Source organism: Hyperoodon ampullatus, assembly GCF_949752795.1.
Source record: "Hyperoodon ampullatus genome assembly, chromosome: 1".
NCBI classification, from domain to species: domain Eukaryota; kingdom Metazoa; phylum Chordata; class Mammalia; order Artiodactyla; family Ziphiidae; genus Hyperoodon; species Hyperoodon ampullatus.
The window spans coordinates 198609998-198629455 of NC_136914.1; the positions used below are offsets into that span (position 1 = coordinate 198609998).

At 46.7% G+C, this 19458-nt stretch overlaps 2 protein-coding genes and 1 long non-coding RNA gene across 8 annotated transcripts in view; 1 reads left to right on the forward strand and 2 right to left on the reverse strand.

The window, feature by feature from the left end:
- MMS19 (MMS19 homolog, cytosolic iron-sulfur assembly component) overlaps window positions 1-8647 on the reverse strand; it is a gene marked incomplete at its 5' end in the record, with an annotated part of 33345 nt that extends 24698 nt beyond the window's left edge. For all 5 annotated transcript variants that reach the window (XM_079696355.1, XM_079696356.1, XM_079696354.1 and 2 more), the window contains one exon: window positions 8536-8647. In XM_079696355.1, coding sequence (XP_079552481.1) covers window positions 8536-8647 — 112 coding nt within the window. The remainder of the gene's footprint in view (window positions 1-8535) is intronic.
- A 784-nt stretch (window positions 8648-9431) lies between these two features.
- The window catches only part of UBTD1 (ubiquitin domain containing 1), a 52134-nt gene continuing 42107 nt past the window's right edge, over window positions 9432-19458 (forward strand). Inside the window, exons 1-2 of one of the 2 annotated variants that reach the window (XM_079701912.1) lie at window positions 9490-9575; window positions 14567-14605. Coding sequence is in view for 1 of the 2 variants with exons in the window: in XM_079701911.1 (XP_079558037.1) it covers window positions 9506-9575 (70 nt within the window). In the remaining variant the exon portion in view is untranslated. Of the gene's footprint in view, window positions 9576-14566; window positions 14606-19458 lie in introns of both variants that reach the window. The other variant, XM_079701911.1, reaches the window with a different exon arrangement.
- On the reverse strand, window positions 10078-10559 carry LOC307066886. Its single transcript, XR_013811396.1, has 2 exons — window positions 10446-10559; window positions 10078-10370 (listed from the first exon to the last, which is right to left on the reverse strand). It is a non-coding gene; the product is annotated as an uncharacterized lncRNA (long non-coding RNA).

A 19458-nucleotide genomic window follows, 5' to 3' on the forward strand; every position in this document is an offset into this window, starting at 1 on the left:
TAATTTTAGATTTAAAAAAAGGTTGTAAAGACAGTACAGAGTTCCTGTATACCCCTCACCCAGTTTCCCTGAATGTTACCATCTTACATAGTACATCTGTCGAAACTAAGAGAGATTAGCATTTGTATATTACTTTTAATTAAACTCTAGACTTTATTCAGATTTTACCAGTTTTTCCACTAATGTAATTTTCCTGTTTCAGGATCCAATTAAGGACACCACATTGCAACTAGCCATCATGAATCCTTAGTCTCCTCTAGTCTGTGAAAGTTTCTCAGTCTTCCTTGCTTTTCATGACCTTGGTATTTTAAAGAAGTACTTTATAGAATGTCCCTTGATATGGGTTTCTTTGATGTTTTCCTCATGTTTAGCCTGGGGGTATGGATTTGGAGAAAGAATAGCATAGAGGTGAGGTGCCTTTCTCATAACATCATATCATAGGTACAGTATATCAACATGACTTATCACTGGTGGTTTTAACTTTGATCACTTGGTTAAGGTAGTGTCAGCAGGTCTCTGCACCATACATACTGTTACTATTTTTTCTTTTCCCACACTCTTTCCTTTGGAAGGGAGTCACTAAGTCCAGTCCACAGTCAAGGGGAAAGGGGAGATTAAGCTTCATTTCCTAGGAGAGTATTTATCTATCTATGTTATTTGGAGTTATTCTAAGGAAGATTCATCTCTTCTCTTTTCTTCATTTATTCAGTTGTTTACATCAGCATAAGCTCATGTATATTTTATGCCTTGGGTTATAATCCAATACTATAGGTTATTTTTAATTTTTTTTATTTTTTGCGGTACACGGGCCTCTCACTGTTGTGGCCTCTCCCATTGAGGAGCACAGGCTCCAGACGCGCAGGCTCAGTGGCCATGGTTCACGGGCCTACCCGCTCCGCGGCATATGGGATCTTCCCGGACCGGGGCACGAACCTGTGTCCCCTGCATCGGCAGGCGGACTCTCAACCACTGCGCCACCAGGGAAGCCCCAATACTAGGTTATTTTGTTGCTAAAATTTTCTAACTTTGGCCGTGGGGAGCTTTTTTAGGTTGGCACCAGTGTCCCTTTGACATGCCCCATCCTTTTATTTTTTTAAGTGCTTTCTTATTTTCTGGCACTACAAAATACTTCAGGCTCATCTTGTAACTTCCCTGCCCCAACCCTTGAATCAGCCTTTTCTCCAAGAAGCCCTGGTTCCTTTTATTGGAGAATAGTATTAAAAACCAAGATCTGGGTGTAACTGTGCTCATTGCTATTGGGGTGTCACTGCTTCTAGGCCCTCCTCAGCAGAGAGAGCTGGGAAATATATGTATGTACTCTAACCCATGTATACACACATATTATCATTATGTCTGTATCTAACCATATATATTAAACTAAACATAAGATCATATTAGTCTCCTCTCTAATCTAGTGACACAGGGTTCATTCTAGCCTTCCCCCTTGCTTATTTGTAATTTGTTTTTCTGACAGTGAGAAACCTGGTTCCCATGATCTATTATACCATTTATTATTCTTTTCAACACTAGTGTAGCTAATAAACTACTTTCAGAATTGTCAGCCTCTGTGAGAAACAAATTTATAAGCAGAGTACAGTATTTATGTACAGTTTTGTCTTTAGCCTTATAGTCTCCAGACAAAATACTGTTTTCCAAAGTCACTTAGATCAGCTTTTCCCCCCACCCCCTTTTGCAAGGATATACCATACACTAGTAATATAGTAAATTCATTTGTCACAGTCTGCATGCTATCTTGGGATGGAAGGGAGACTTCTCACTGTGTATCCTTTTGCACCTTTTGAATGTTGCACCATGTGAGTGTATTACTTATTTTTGAAAATGCAATTTTAACAGCACAATGGTAATTCACATAGATCTAACAGAATCATTTTGGGATAAATATTCAAAGGAGAAACGAAGAACAAAAGGTTAGCCATCTTCCTAAGCGTTTGATTAACGTAGAGGAGTTTTAGCTCAATAAGGTGTGGCAATCAGGGAATTACTTTCGCAGCCTGTTCTGGGTCCCCAACCCACCTACTTCTAAATGCAAGACCTAATTAGTCAGCTCTCGCCAACACCAGACTTTGGCTAGGTGAAAAACAGGCTTGAGAAAACTCCTAAACTTCCAGTCCCCCTTAAGTCTGTGGTCTCTGAACAATAGCTGTGAACTGAGCTCAGGCGCAATCTGGTACTAGAGTAAGAAGTCCAATCTGACTGAGGAAGGGAGTGCTCTAGTTGGGATTCATAGCTTGTGACTGGCACCAATTTAGACATCAGGCACTCTTAGCCTTACTCGTGCCAGGATGTGGAAGGCCCAGTGCTGCCCCTGCTCCTGAGAAAGAGCCAAAGGGAAAAATGCGCAAGCTGCGGGGTGGGGGAAGGGGCAGCAGCTAGACTAAAAGGACAAACCAAGGCACTGACAGTTGTTCTACACCCAATTTCTTAACGTCAGTACTTAAGAGAGATACCCATTTCTGGGTTACAAAGCTGCACCATTTGGGAGGGTGGAAAAGGGTACTTTTCTGGAACCTCCTGGACAGAACCCAGGAAACTCTGCTGAAAAACCCATCTAAAAAATAATTTCAGGGCTTCCCTGGTGGCGCAGTGGTTGAGAGTCCACCTGCCGATGCAGGGGACACGGGTTCGTGCCCCGGTCTGGGAAGATCCCACATGCTGTGGAGTGGCTGGGCCCGTGAGCCATGGCCGCTGAGCCTGTGCGTCCGGAGCCTGTGCTCCGCAATGGGAGAGGCCACAACAGTGAGAGGCCTGTGTACCGCAAAAATAAATAAATAAATAAATAAATAATAATAATAATTTCAGTAGCGGCCACAAGGGTGTTAGCACATAGGAAGCCACAGGGGACTGCTAACTGTTACTGAGCTGAACTGAACCATCCTTCTTCAGCAACACCATCAAGGTCCTCTGTGTATGCTGGGCTAGGGACTCTCTTTGGAAGTACCTCAAGTGCTGTTAAGACAAAGTACCTCACTATTAGGCCTCACTCAGTCACCTCTAATTTTTTCATTAAAAAAAAAAGTGAGGTATAATTTACATACAGTGGAATGCACAGTGAACGTATAATTTGATTAGTTTTAACAAAAGTATACCCACAGTAATCAACACCCCAATCAAGATATAGAATATTTCCACCACCAGAGAAAGTTTCCCTCACACTCTCTACTAGTCAATCTCATTGCTATAGGTTGCCTCAAATTTTATAAATGAAAAAGAGTTCTTCAGCATTCAGTATACATCATTATGAAACTGGCTGTTTTACAATTAAAGAAACATCCATTTGCATGTGATTTCTTGAATCCCAGTACATGGGTGAATTCTCCTGGCAAAGCCCTTTAGTCTTCATACTTTCACAAAGAATCCATCTTGAATTAATGCAGCACAAACATAAAAGTGAAGTACAAAAGTCATACAAAATTAGGAAAAAATGAAGAAATAATAAAGCTATTGTAACAGTAAATAAGAGTAAGGAAAATGGCAAATAAGGTGGCAAAGAACTAGAATCAGTATTTTGAAGATGTTTTCACAAAGGTGACTAAATCTAACATCTTTTTCTAGTTCTGTTGAGCCTATCTTAGAAATGTCTTTCAAATTTTCATCTTTTCCTTTTCATCCCTGATAACCAGACTATACAGGGACAGCTGTCAAAATAGCCTTCAACTTGTTAGTGTAATGAAAAGGTTCTGTAATTTTTAGATAGTGGTGGTAGTTGTAGAACACTGTGAATGTACTAAAAGCCACTTATTTATACACTTAAAAAGGTTACAGTGGTGAATTTTATCTCAATTAAAAAAAAAGCCTTCTGATCCATCCCTAATCTATCTAAAATGCACAATTACTTCCCTGCTCACCAATCTCCCTTTGCCCCTCATTGCCTAAGACCTGACTCCTTGGCTTGATGTCATTCACGATTTAGCTCTTAATCCCCTCCAGCCTCACCTTTGATCATAACTCCTATCATTCAGTCGCATGAAATCTCAACATGTCAAGCTCTTCCATATCCTTAAGCCTGGAAACACATTCCCTTGGTTTGGAATGCCTCTTTCCTGCCCTTGTCAGTCTGAGAAACTTCAACTCCTCAAGACCCAGCTCAAATGGCAACTGTTCTGTGAAGCCTTCCTTGATTCCCAAAACAGAATTACTCCCTCTTACACGTTCCTTGAATCATTCTTTTTTTCTTTTTTTTTTTGCGGTAAGCGGGCCTCTCACTGTTGTGGCCTCTCCCATTGCGGAGCACAGGCTCCGGACGCGCAGGCTCAGCGGCCATGGCTCACGGGTCCAGCCGCTCCGCGGCATGTGTGATTTTCCCGGACTGGGGCACGAACCCGCGTCCCCTGCTTCGGCAGGCGGACTCTCAACCACTGCGCCACCAGGGAAGCCCCCTTGAATCATTCTTTAAAAAAATTGTCATGTACGTTTGGTTTCATTTATCCATTCAACATTTATTGAATACCTATTATAAATCAATTACTGTGTTAGGACTGGAGAGAGAAATATAGACAGGGAGCTTTTAAGGAGCCCAGTCTGTTGGGGCAGAAAGACATTTAAAACAATCAAAGAACAACAAGTACAGTGTTACCACAGTGGTATAAACAGAGCCTGGGGTAACATAGGAAAGGAGTAAAATTCTTGGGTGTATGGGACCGTCCATCACTAACTTTAAGTGATTAGTTCTCTTAACAATAAAAGTTCTTCCAAATGAAAAATACCTGGAAGTACTGTTAATTATGCACTTGGACTCTAGGGATGAAAGAAGCTAATAAAAAGTTAATTTTCCTAGGGGTAGTCTCACTGGCATAAGAAAAATAAATGCTAAGTTCCTTTCCCTATATAGGTTGGTCTAAGTTTTTCCAATGTGTCCAAGATTTGTTCTCTAAAAATGGACCTACTAGCACCTGCTAAATACCCACTCTTTCCTCAGCAGGGCACCAGTCCGTGTGGGGCACTGAGGAGTCGTCAAAGGAGTATTTATATGAGCACTGACATAGAATGCACAATCAGACCTCTGTCTGATGGAGTTGCAGCCTCTTGAGAATCTGGAGTAGCAGCCAAGGGGGAAGGCGAGAGGGAGGAGGATGTGAAGGAACAGGAGAGAGAAAAATCCCAATCAGGACTCAGTTCCAATCAAGCGCTCAAAACGCCCTTTCTGCTGAGAATGCCACAGACATTTCTCAGAACTATATTTTACTTTTCTTTAACAGTTTTCTGGTTTCAAGAATCGTGGTCTCCTCATGGAATTACAAATGTAGGAAAATACAATAAAGACTGAAATGAAGGCAAATCCAAATAACCAAGAGGAAGAAAATTTATATCCATCACCTATAAATCCAACATGTTCAAAATCAGCTCCCTTCCCAATTTTTGGACATAGTACTTTTCTTTTGCTCATCTTCAGGCTCAAAAGCTTGAGGTCATCTTAGAGTCCTCCCTCTCCTCCAAGCCCTATAACTAATTAGCCCTCAAATTCCAGATTCTTCCTTCAGCATCTTTTATTTCATTCATTTATACCACCTACTTATGCTAGTCTCCAGGAGACTATGGTGGTAGAAGCAGGCAGGTAGGATGTGGAGATGTGTACAGAAGTAGCTACTAAACAGTCTGCGAATAAGTATGAGTGGTTGAGAAATAAGTACCACAAAGATTCTGAACTGTGAGATGATGTCTGGCTGGAGTAATCAGGAGACACTTGGGGGCAGGCAGTGAGCCCTCAAGCTGGGCCTTTAATCCCAGGCCTAACTTTAATTAGATGGAGCCAGTGGAGGGATCTGGGAAGCAAAGCAATCAGGGGAACAGCAAATCAACTGGCTGCCTGGAACTAAAGATCCAGGAGGGGAGTGGTAGCCATTGAATGCCTGGCTGAGCAGCCTTTAACTCTTAGGCTGCCAGGTCACTTCTCTTCCATCATTTGCACCTTTACATCTGACACCTACTCTCATCAGGAACCCAGGTGCAAAACAAAGTTGGTGGTAGCTGCCTTTGTGATCACAGGATGTTCCTTCTGCAGTTACAATTTGTAGGAGAGGCTGCTGCTATGAGTGGCTGAATAGAAAGCTGGTCCCTTCAGCACCAACAAAGCTTGACTTAGGCTGGAGGATTAGAAAGCACATCTTATTCTGGGGATGCTTCAAAACTCTTGTCAGCCTTCAACAACCTTAACTAAGGCTGTGATCTAAGATTGAGAATACCGATTTAATCCTTCTCAAATTCATCTTCACTATATGACTCCCTTGCTCAAGGATCTACATTGATCCCAATTACCTACAATAGGTCATTTAAATCCCTCTGTTTAGAATCCAAGGTTAGGCATCATCCAACCCCACCAAACCTTTTCAACCTTATCTGTTATTACCCCTCTGTTAGTTATCTGTTATTACCAACCTCCTTTCCTAATCAGGAGAGCTAAATTACAACAGGGCTAGTGTTACAGTCTTAGCTGAGCTAAATTTAAACTAGACAACAGTTTAGGCCACTTTTTTTTCAGGCACAAAAAATATAAATTCTACAAAAATATTTATAAGAACTTGGCGGTCTTTACTCATGCTGACTTCTCAAGTGTGTTCTGAATTTGAAGAACCCTAAATTAATGTGTTCATAATGTATAAATGTGAAAAAATAGTTACAAATAACACTTTTTATAGTAATGTTCTTTATCTTTTTATTTATTTATTTATTTTTTTGTGGTACACAGGCCTCTCACTGTTGTGGCCTCTCCCGTCGCAGAGCACAGGCTCCAGACGCGCAGGCTCAGCGGCCATGGCTCACGGGCCCAGCCGCTCCAAGGCATGTGGGATCCTCCTGGACCGGGGCATGAACCCGTGTCCCCTGCATCAGCAGGCTGACTCTCAACCACTGCGCCACCAGGGAAGCCCTGTTCTTTATCTTGATAGTGGGTAGGTGTAAGCATTTTTCAAAATCAGTGAATGGATGCTTAAGATTTGTACACTTCATTGAATACAAGTTTTACACCAAAATTTGTATTAAACTATAAACAAACCCTAGTTAATGATATGCATACCAAAGCAGTTAGAGGGAAGTGTACTGCTATCTGCAATTTAAATGACGGATAGATACATGATAAAGCAAACTATATTGAAATGTTAATGGTAGAATCTAAGTGGTGGGTGTATGTGTGTTTTTCTTATGAAAAAATTACTTAGACTTTGCTGTATGTTTGAAAATTTTCATAATAAAACAATGGGAAAAATGACATTGATAATACACTGTAGTTATTAATCATAAGCACTGACGACACACTATACTGTACAAAGCTGTAAGAAGTTAACTTAGTGGAAAGGCTACATCAGGCATTTATTTGCTCCTTGATGCTTCCATGTCACCCTGCACATACCTCTTACAGCCCTTTTCATGGTGTACTATCCGTTTGCATGGCAGTCTCTCCCACTACATTATAAGTCCCTGGCAGGCACAGATCTAGCGTAATTTGTATTTATATCCCTATTACTTTGCATTGTGTTTCAAGACTAATATGTTTAATAATGGTGGAAGGATTGAATTAAATTGAAATATTGCTAAGGATCAAAGTATTATACTTCTGGCAGATTCACATTATTCATTTCTCACATATTCTAATAGTGAATATGTTCAATTTTCAAGAGAAATGTATCCTTTACTTCTCCCCAAACACGCAAAATTTCCAAAAATAGAGACAAAAATCATCTGTACTGACAAGATTATTTTGTATTCTATTACTTAAACACAAGGTCTGAAGGCCTCCTAACGTTCAATAACTTTTTAGATTTTTTTTCCTAAAAGAGTGAAGTCTCAGAATTCCAAGGAAATCTGTAATTTGTTTTATTCAAATCTTACATAAGCTGTCAGAACTAAGAGATCCCTAAACTGATCAAAAGCAGGAAAGTGGAGTTCTGGGGAAAAGATAAAAACAAACTCCACGTTAAAAAGTCACAAAGCAAATTAATCAAGAACTTTACCAAGAAACGGAGGGAAAGCCTTAAGGAAGATACGCAGAACTTCTCAAACTCCCCCTAGACTGGTTTCTCTCCTCCTCTCTCCAACTACAGCCAGTCAGATATCCGGCCGCCCGGCCAGTCCCAGCATGCCACGCGACTGGAGCTGATGCCGCTGAAGATGCTTCTTGTCACGTCAACTTCCTAGAAACAACGTGCTTTCGCGGCGTGAGCCCGTGATTCTGAACTGCAGGACCTGGGTCCGAGTCCCAGCTGCCCCACCGGCCTGATCTGAGAGTCTCTTGCCCTCGCTGGGCCTGTTTCCTCATCTGTGAAATGGTAATTAATCTCCTAACCCCGGCCGGCGCACAGGATGGCTATAAACCGAGACAAGGGGCATAAGGGCGCTTTACGGAAGACTGCAAGCGACTCGCAATTTGTTATGGCTCTTAAGCACGCGGTGTTCACAACCAGCCCCGGATCAATCTCTCAAAGTCACCGCTGTCCCTCACTCCCTTCCCTCCCGGCGCCTGTGCTGAGGCCGCTCCCTCCTGGAGGCCCCCAAGCGGAAGCCGTGCGGCGCCGTCGGCCGTACCTGCAGCCACTTGGTCAGCGGGGCCCTCCTGCTGACCCATGACGAAGTCTTGCACGAGGCCCCACAGGGCGCCCGTAGGCGCCACCGCCTCCAGAGCGGCGGCGGCGGCCATGACGCGAACTGGAAACCGTGGGAGGGGAAGTGGGAGGTGGCATGGGACGGGCCTCTCCGCGCACGCGCCTCCTGAGCCAATTGCCTGGCGAAAGCTGAGGGGGCGGGGCGCTCTCTGGATTACGTGCCTGCCGGCTCCAGGCCCGGCAGTTCCAGGGAGGGATGGGACGGTCCCTCCCCAAGGGGCGGGGCCTGGAGTCGGGGCGGTGGCGCAGGGAGGGAGGGCTGCTGATGGGCACGCAGCCGGGGGCCTTTGAGGGCGAATAATTCCCAGCCCAGCTCCCTGGGAGAGGGGCGGTGGGGCGGGCACCTGGCTGGGTGGGGCCGAGGGGCGGTACGCACCCTGGGGGAAACCAATGAGAAAACAAGGCCGGCCCAAGGGGGCGGTGTCGTCGGTCACATGCGCACCTGGGGGGGCGGTGCCGCCGGCGCGGGCACCGAGAGCCGATGGCCGGGAGCGGGGCCGGGCTGGGGCGGGGTTAGGCAGGTGAGTGACAGGCTCCGGGGGGCCGGCCGCAGCTGGGAGCCCCGAGCGAACCGGGAGTAGCTGCGGCGGTGCCCGCCCCCTCTCTCCGCCCCTCCAGCGGAGCTGGTCTCCGGCCGGGCACCGTCGCGGGCCCCCCTGGCCCGGCCACCTGGGACTGTGCTGGGTAGTCGGCCACCTCCCTCTCTCCCCTCGCCCGCAAAGTTTGTGGCGAAGCCGGTGCAGGGGTAGAGCACGCCCCCGGGGGAGATCGGGGAGCGCCGGATGCCGGGCGGCAGGAGCCGTTGACCCGGGACGCCGCCGTCCGGGGCAGGAGCGCGGAGCAGCCGACCACCCCGCCGCCTCCGGTGCATGGGGCCCGGCTGAGGAGCCAGCATGGGCAACTGCGTGGGGAGACAGCGACGGGAGAGGCCGACCGCCCCAGGACACCCCCGCAAGCGAGCAGGTAACGACAGGGAAGGGAGCAGGGTCGTCGGCGCCCTGCCAGTTGCCCTCCTTCTTGCCCGAGACTTGGGCTTCCCGAGCGACCTCCCACGGCTCCTGGCGCCTGGGTTTCCCCGATGGCTGCTCCGGAGCCAGACGGGGTCCCCCTGCCCAGCCCCGCGGGCCGGGGGAGCCGAGTTGGGGCAACCGCGAGCGCTGACCCGGCTGCGAGCCCAACTCGCTCCAACTGGGAAGCTCCGGGTGGGGGTGGGGGCGGGGGCAGGAAATGTTTGCAGACCGCAGCTGGGCCGGCGGCGGGGAGGAGAGCCCCGGGCGGGGGCGCCGCTGGCCCGTCAGCGGTGCCGGGGTCGGACGCCCGCCCGTCGGGGCATGGCGCGGACGGCCAGGCGTCCCCAGAACTCGGGGCGAGCGAAACGAGAACAGTCGCTCCTTCCAAAGACCGTGTCATTATCGGGCTGCAGATCGTGTCTGCCGGAATCCGACTTGCAAAAGCAGCGCAGGACTCTGGGAAAGAAATCTTTATTTTTCCCGCAGGGCTTTTTAGAGCCTCCCGGTCGTCTGAGAGTCTAGGAAAGGTGGGGTGCGGGGTGGGAATCGCACTCGGGTTGTTGGGATCCTTCCCAGCCTTGGGAATGGGATCTGCTCCCTGGTGATCCGCGAGGGCCGGCAGCTCCTTCTCACTTTCTGGGTACACTCCTCCTATCCTGGCGCTTCGCCTGGGTAAGAGGTCTGGCGGTCGTTTCCCCGGGTCTTGTACTCACTTCACTTCCTTCTCTGAGGGTGTTGCGAGGGCCTTCTGAGAATGATAAAATCGCAGACTTTAGAGCTGAAAGAGACCTTCGAAACTTGTCTAGAGTCCAGATAGACCTACCTCCTCTTGTCTATGAAAAGCCCAGATCCAGAGAGGTTGAGCAGCTTGTCCCCAGCCACACAGCTAGTCAGTAGTACAGCTGGGGCTAGAATGCAGTCTCCTGTTCCACTCAATTGCCACATATCCCTCTATGTAAGAGGAGCCACAGGCAGAGTTGTTAATGAAGTAGAAACTCTAGTTGGAGTTTCCTGTCTCCTTTGACACCGAAGGTTTGTGTTGCTTGAGTTCCGGAAACTGGGACGGAAGATGAGGGGAAACATGGGGGAAGCAGGGAAGGATGTCTGTGTGGTGGACAGGATGACTTGTGCAAGAAGCAACATGTGTTTATAGGGAGGACGACGTAAAATTTAGCGTTGAAGTCCTCTTGTCTGAGGGCAACCCTGGCCATTCTTCGGACTGAGGAAAGTTGATTCTCAAATCCAAAGGCTTTCTTCCTTTCATTCATTCACTTATTCAACAAATACTTATTATTTATGTGCTCAGCCCACATAGTTGATTTGTAGCATTTTTAATTGTTGATAACCCTCTTCCATTTGAAACTCCAACACCTCCCCCAACTTTTCCCTCCTTGGCATTGTTTTTTGTCTCTGATCGCTCCCGCCCGCCATCACCTCCTAGTGTGGGACCCCCATGGTTCAGTCTGACATTCCGTTTGTTTCTCTCATCATGCTCCCTCCCGGAGGAATCTTACTCAGCCCCCCAACTCGTCCATTGGGAAGGCCCCTACGCTGTATCTTCAACTATTGCCTCTCCAACCCCAGACTCATATATCTAAATGCCCACTGGACACAGATGTAGTTAACCTCAGGTTCAACAGTTCTAAAACCAGCTCTGCATCTCTCCTCAACTAGCTTCCCTTTACTCTTCCATTCTTCCAGCTGCCTAAATGTATACTTTGAAGAATTCTCTCTGCTGTCTTTGTCTCCACGTCCTGGAGGAGTCATTCACTGGGCCCTGCTGGTTCTTCCTTCAGCAGGTCTTACAAACCTGCCCCTTGTCACCTCAGGGCCAGCTCATCTCCCAGACTGAAGTTAGTTCCCCACCAAAGGCAAATACATCTTCAGTTATTCATCCAGTGCCTGCACATGGTAGTGTCCCAGAAGGCATTTGTTAAATTAACGTGTCTGAACCCTGTAAGTTCTATGTTCAGAAATCTTTCTGCCCCTCCCACTCCTACAAGAACTTTAACTTTCAAGGCTGTTCAAGTCTGGTCCAGTCCTACCTTTTAAGGCGTGATTTCTTTCTCTTCTTTGACATTAATGTCACCTGTGTTTGCTCATGCCCTTTCCCCCTTCTTATCAAGAGCCTTTCTTCTCTTCAAGGTCCACCTCAAATCCCTTATCTTTCTGGAAGCACCTTGCCTGACAAGTCCCCCCCACCTCCCAGCAACCATGATTGCTCTTTCTGAGAACTCCTGCAGTCCCATTATACCACTTACTTAACAATTATCTACTCCATATTATTAGTCATTTCTTTGATGTTACAGTCATATCAGCGACTGCATTGCAAGCCTTGAAGGCCTTGTGTGTGTGTATGTGTGTGTCTGTCTCTCTGTCTCACTCATTCATATAGTCATACACACACACACACACACACACACACACACACTAGGCACTTAGCACAATGACTTGTACAGAGGAAGCACTCAATATTTGTTGATTTTAAAAGGCTTACACGGGAATTCCCTGGCAGTCCAGTGATTAGGACTTGGCTCTTTCACTGCCGTGGCCTGGGTTCAGTCCCTGTCGGGGAACTAAGATTCCACAAGCCATGTGGCGCAGCCAAAAAAAAAAAAAAAAAATTAAAAAAATAGATTAAATAAATAAATAAAATTTTCACCTAAATGTTTTACTGAGGTATATATCTGCATTTAAAAAAAATCTGCTAGTGTATCTTTATTTCACTTCTGTGGGTCCTACTATGAATAGCTTTATTCATACAGTTCAAAGCCAAGGGGAACTCTGGAGGATGACAAGTTTGGTATAAGGGACGGACTCTTTCTTTTCCTTTCAAGTAATTTATTTATTTATTTATTTATTTTTGGCTGTGTTGGGTCTTCGTGGCTGCACGTGGACTTTCTCTGGTTGCAGTGAGTGGGGGCTACTCTTCGTTGCAGTGCACAGGCTTCTCATTGTGGTGGCTTCTCTTGTTGCAGAGCACAGGCTCTAGGCACACGGGCTTCAGTAGTTGCAGCATGCAGGCTCGGTAGTTGTGTCTCACGGGCTCTAGAGCGCAGGCTTAGTATTTGTGGTGCTTGGGCTTCGTTGCTCCACGACATGTGGGGTCTTCCTGGACCAGGGCTCGGAACCCATGTCCTCTGCATTGGCAGGCGGATTCTTAACCACTGCGCCACCAGGGAAGCCCGGGATGGACTCTTTCTTAACTTCACAGCGTGCACCTGACATTCCTGTGACATCTGCAATTTACCCTTTGACAAGGACATAGTTTCATGTTGTAAGACTAATGCCTAAAACTCCCCCTGCCTCCCACCATAACTCTTATCTTTCCTTCGCTACTGCCGTAGTGGGAAGAAACCCTCAACAGAGAGCTAAAACCTGACTTCTAGGTCTAGGCCTGCAGCTGGGTAACCCTGGGCAAGTCATTAACCCTGTCTGGGTCACACTTGCAATATCTCAGAAAGGGAGGGGGCTATACCAGCTCATTTGAGCTGTTTTTTTTTTTGGCGGTACTAGGGCCTCTCACTGTTGTGGCGTCTCCCATTGCGGAGCACAGGCTCCGGACGCACAGGCTCCGGACGCACAGGCTCAGCGGCCATGGCTCACGGGCCCAGCCACAACACGGCATGTGGGATCTTCCCGGACCGGGGCACGAACCCGTGTCCCCTGCATTGGCAGGCGGACTCTCAACCACTGCGACACCAGGGAAGCCCTAGAGCTGTTTTTATCCTCTTCACAAAGGCAGCTGTTCTACACTGGAAAGTTAATGAGCTGAAATCTTACGCATTCTTATGTCATTCTTTGGCCTTTGTTCTGTCTTCCTAGTCACCTGATGGGTGAAGCAGAGACACAAGGCCTACCGGTCGGGGAGTCTTCCAAGAGCTAGAAGGATTAGGCAGTACTCTCATCTCGTCAAGATTTGTGGTTGTCACTCTTTTTTTTTTAACCTATTACTCTTAACACATTCTCAGTAGGTCTGAGTTCTGGGTGGTCTTTGCATGCTCCAGAGAATACGTGGGAAATTACTCCTTTGGGGGGCTCCCACCAACCCATGCATATACCCTGGATAGATCTGATATCTCTGCCCATGAAGTGGGTGAGGCAGCCCCTCCCAGGCCCATCCTGGGGAGAAATAGAGGTGGTAGAACAGGCAGGTGTCTTGCCCAGTTCCACCCTTTGAGAATGTGGCAGGGCTGAAACCCAGCTATCTGTGATGTGCCAAGCATATCCACTTACGTTCTGGAATCTCAAGCTCGGGGTGGACAGACCCAGAGCCCTGTTTTGGGCTGGCTGGGCTTGGCTCTGTGGTGGCAAGAGAGCCTACTTCTCATTGTGTGGGCTGCTGTGGCTATTCTTGAGGGAGTAATTGGGCAACTTCTCCATTTGCTCAGTAAATATTCACTGAGTGCCAGGCACGTTGCTGGCTGTGAACAGACAGGGTCCTTAGCCACATGGAGCTTATAGTTTTGGGGGGGCGCAGACAGTAAACATGCAAAGTGTGTGTGATCATACATAGAAATCCTGTATGATAATACATACAATTTTGTATTATTACATATGCTGGTGACTCCCACATGTATAATTTCAGCCCAGTTTCTCCAACTCCAGCCTTGTATATTTTGCTGCCTGCTCAACACACCTAATGTCTAAAAGCCTTCTCAGTTTAACATTTCCAAAACAGAATGAAGGCCCACCCCACCCCCTGTCCTCCCAAAGTCAGCTAATGGTGATTTCATCCTTCCAGTTGCTCAGGCCCCCAAAACTCTAATATCATCCCTGACTCCTCCCTTTTAATCCCACCTCTGCTTAATCAATAGATCCTGTTGTCTTTGCCTTAAATGTATCCAGAACCTGACTCTCACCATCTTCACCACTTTCACCCTGGTTTAAGCTACCATCCGCCTTTTAACTGACCTTCCTGCTTCCTCCCTTGTCTCCCGACAGACTATTTTCATCACAGCAGCCAGAGAGATGCTGTAAACTGTAAGTCAGACTTTGTTACTCCTTTGCTCCCCATCTCATTCAGAGTCCTTGTGTTGGCCTACAAGACACGATAGGATTTTCAGCACCTTGCCTTTCCTCAGCCATCTCTTGTTCTTTATCCCTTGTTCCACCCCCTGAAATCTGAATGGGTCCCTCTCTCTCCTCCTCCAAGGCTCCTCCCTTCTTGTCAGTCAAGGCCTCCCAGGCCGTCCTTTTAGAAACTGATCCCCTTCCTTCCACTACCTGCTCTCAGCATTATCTACCACCTTTTCCCTATTTTATTTTTATCCCTGGCACTCACCACCACCTGACATTGGCTATCTCCCCTACTACGTGTGACCTGAGATTTTAATTTGTTCGTTCCATGGCACCTAGAGCAGCGCCTGGCATGTAGTAGGTGCATAATAAATATTTGTGGATGAAGCTAGTGTGTAGAACAGAGTGGGTAAAGTCTGTAGAAGAGCAGGAATGAGCAGCCCTGATTGCTGTCTCATCTTAGGTGGGTGGATGTATCCTAATGGACGGATTTAACTGCAACCTCAAAGTGGTGTTCTGTTCCTGGAACTGGCTTCTCTCTCGCCCCAGGCCTGGGTAAGGTCTCAAATACCTGGGATGTAATGTCCCGTGGTTTGGGAGCCTCTTGCTAGGAGATGCTGGGGCTGAAGCAGGAGGACAGAGTGAAGCCCCTTACTAGGGTCCCAACCAAGCAGTTAGCACTTTCTTGTTATTTTACGTGTGGAACTATGTAAGAGTGGACCTTTCTCCCAGGCACACATGGTATTTGTGGTCATTAACTCAAGAGGTGGGTGTGGGGTGGTCTGACAGAGTGTGAGGCAGGAAGGCGGGTGATGTGGACTCCAGGCCTCTCTACCCATCACATTGACTTGCTGGGGAATTTTTAGAATCATAGAATTTTAAAGCTGAAAAGGAACTTAAAGATTTCTTTAACCTCTTTTTCTTTTCCAGCTATTAAAAAGGGAATAAAAGTATGTCTACTCCCTGCCAAGTTCACAGAAATATGGTGCAACCTATATAAAAACTGCATAAGCTCCTTTAAGTTTTGAGTATGCTAAGGTCAAGAAATTGTGGTCAAGGTTGAGCGTATTCAAAAGGGAGGGGGTGTGGTCTCTTTGCCACTTTCTTGAATGGTGATCTTGGGCAAGTCATTTGTTTGCTCAGTTAATCATCTCTTTAAAAAAAAAAGATATTTCCAGTTTACTTCAGAGAGATGTTGTGGGGATAAAATAAACTAACATTGTTTTTAAAATTACTTTCACGGCTTAATGGTCTGCTCAAATATGAGGTCCCAATCCAGAGTGTCATCTGCCATTGATGGGAAATAAGGCCTTGGTTCTCTGCTCCTTCTTAGTTGTGTGTGCAACTTTGGACAGGCCTCTTGATCTCTTTGAGCCTCAGTTTCTCCATTTGTACAATGGGATGACTGCTGCCCTGCTCACCTCCCAGAGGGATTGTAAGAATCAAGTGCGATCCTGGATGAAAAGAGACTTTGTGAACTTATGAAGTTCCCATTATTCAAAGGTAGAGGATTTTTACACACAAAAACCATAGCCAGCGATTTTCCCCAGATTATTGAAGCTTACTCTTTTTTAAAGAGCAAAACTATAAAAGAAATGTTTAAAAACTATTTTTGGATGGGAATCTTTCTGAAACGGATGATATGCTTCCCAACAAAGTATACTGAGCATGAATAACCTCTTCTTTGCAACTTGGTGGTGTTGAGTTTGGACCTGTATGTACAAAGCCCTGCTTGGTGGAGATGGGGACCACAAAAGCCTCTTTCTCTCAAAAGCCTTTATCTCTGAAAGAAGGTGAGGGTGAACTTGTGGCAGGTGGAAGGTAAATTGTTGAGGAAGAGCCCATTACACAGTGGCCTGCCTCGAGGTCCCAAGCAGTACTGGTGTGGGTAGCCTCTTGAACCCTGTTCTGGGCTCTGAATGAGAATAGCGGGTCCTGCCTGATCAGTTACTGTACTCACGACAGTGTGAGGCCCCCAGGCTTTTCAGAATGTAGGGCACTGGGTCCCAAACTAAATGGTTCCCAGCTGCTGTGCTTTTGGGGTTCACGGGGTTCAGGTTTCCACCTATAATTGTTGCTCTGTCTTCTCTCTGGTAGTCAGTGTCACTTTTTTTTTCCTCATTAAAAAACTTGTGGTTAAATATACACAAGATAAAATATACCATTTTAACAACTTTTAAGTGTACAGTTCTGTGGCATTAAGTATATTCACACTGTTGTGCAGCCATCACCACCATCCATCTTCACAGTTTTTTCATCTTCCCAGCTAAAAATCTGTACCTATTAAACACAGGCTCCCCATTCTCCCCTTCCCCAGCCCCTGGCAACCACCGTTCTACTTTCTGTCTCTATGAATTTGACTACTCTGAGTACCACACAGAAGTGGAATCAGGCAATATTAGTCCTTTTGTGTCAGGTTTATTTCACTTAGCATAATATCTTCAAGGTTCATCCACATTGTACATGTGTCACTTGCCTTGCTTTTTAGGGGTGAATTCTATTGTATGTCTATACCACATTTTGCTTATCCATTCATCTGTTGAGGGACACTTGGGTTGCTTCCACCTTTTGGTTATTGTGAATAATGCTTCTATGAACATGGGTGTACAAATATCTGTTCGAGTCCCTGCTTTCAGTTCTTTTATGTATATGTCTAGAAGTGGGATTGCTGGATGATATGTTAATTCTGTGTTTAATTTTTTGAGGAACTGCCATACTGTTTTCCTCAGTGGCTGCACCATTTTACATTCCCACCAACAATGCACAAGGGTTCTGATTTCTCCACATCCTAACCAATGCTTGTTATTTTCTGTCTTTTTGTTAATAGCCATCCCGATGGGTGTGCAGTGGCATCTCACCATAGTGGTCACTTCTTGAGATCCTGACTACCAGGCTCAAATAGCAGCCCCTCCAGTTTCCTGGGGGAACATATGGCTGAGATTGTTAGACTCGTACCTAGAGAGAGAGTAGATGGGCTCAAAGTGAAGCCCGAGGGGCCCTCCAGTAAGGGAAGTACAGGAGTTTGGGCAGGTAGATTCTGTGACATCTTTTCTGGTCAGTCAGAATCTGGCTTGCTTCTGGGTTTCTAATAATGTGGTCGATGGCTGGGATGGGTGGACAGTGGCTTCCAGTTAAGCAAAGCAGTTCTTTGTTGTTACAATTCATGTGGCTCCCAAAGAACGTTAATGCTGCCTTACTCATATTGAGCGCTCCCTTTTGCACAAGAGATGCAGCACTGTGGTTCAGGTGGGAGCACTTGGGATGGGTAAAAGGCAGGGAGTATTATAATGACATGGCATCCTGGTGAACTTGTCTGCTGCTCCAGGCCATGTGCTTCTCTCTAAGCTGTTGGGGACAAGATCTCCCTGCTTTCTGAACCCACAGGGAAGGGGGACCAAGCTTAGTGTGCCCTCACACCTCTGACCAGCCCCAGGCCCTCAACTTGTGTCCCTTATTGCCCTCGGAAAGGGGAACCTGTCAGGAAAAGGGCTGGCGCAGGGTATGGGGTGGGGGGAGTAGGGGGATGGGAATGGCTCCTCATTTGTACCTGTCTCCTCTGGGAGGCTGCCACCAGAGCCCAAACCTAGGCAGCCAGCCAGTTACCAGGCAGCCTGGATCTTAGAGGCGAGCCTATGGACTTGGAATTTTGTTGTTTTTAAGGGCTTGTAGAGATGAAATTAGCAACAGCTCACCTTTGCTGGGTGTGTACCATGTGCCCGGAGCCTCCTGTGCAGTATCTTGATTAATCTTCACATCCATCCTATGGGTGGATACTATTATCACCTTTTCACAGAGGAAGAAATTGGGCCTTAGAAAGGTAATGTCTCCTCTCTAAGGCCATGCAGCTTGTAAACAGCAGGGCCTGATCTCAGAGCCTGAGCTTTTGGCCCCTGTATAGTTTACCTTCCCAGGAATGGGAGGAAGAGAGCACAGGGTTTTTTTGTTTTGTTTAAACAAGAGTTTATTATTGAGTCCCTTCAGGCACCCTGCTCACCTTGTTCAATCATCTCTTTTGATTCTCCTCATTTTGCCTTATGAGAACATTCCTACCCCATTTACATAGGGGAAAGTAAATTGATTTCTGGTGGTCACAGGCTGAGCAGAGGCAGAGCTGGGACTCACTTTAATACTTTGACTCGAATTTCAGTGCTCTGATGAGCTCATTCAACTGTGTTGCCTCCCCCCATCCCCATGAGAAGGATCAGGAGGTGGCTGTGAAGTCTGCAAAGCTGCAAGGACTGGAGTCACTCCGCTCCCTTCCCATTGCTGTCTCCTCCTCCTCTCATTTCCTCACCCCCAGACTATATCTCGGGGTCCCATGAGTCCATCATTATGCATCTAGTACTTGGCACTTTGGCACATAGTAGGTGCTCAGTAAATGTGCATTGCATGTTTGAGGGCTGAGTGTGGTGGAAGCAGTAGAATCTCAGCCAAATTGTTCCTGAAGAGGAACACCAGCAGAATGCAAACAGCGTTGTTTCCTCCCCCTTCTCCCCGAAGGAACCTCCACTTCCCAATGCCCAGATGCCAGGGACTTGAAGAAAAGAGTGCCTTGGCTCTGCAGACTTTGAATTATCCCCAAATTTCCAAGGGAAAAGAGGCAACAGAGTCACGTTAGCAAAGTGCTTGCAGGATCGGGTGTCATTCTTTGTAATGAATAAGACTAATGATCCCTTGCTCTGTTCATTTTGCCGTTTTCAAAGTACCTTCTCAAATATTATGTATCATTTGATCCCCACAACCATCCTGTTAGGTGATCAGGGCAGGAATCATTTTTCCTGTTTTACCGATGAGGATACTGAGACTTAGGATGTTAA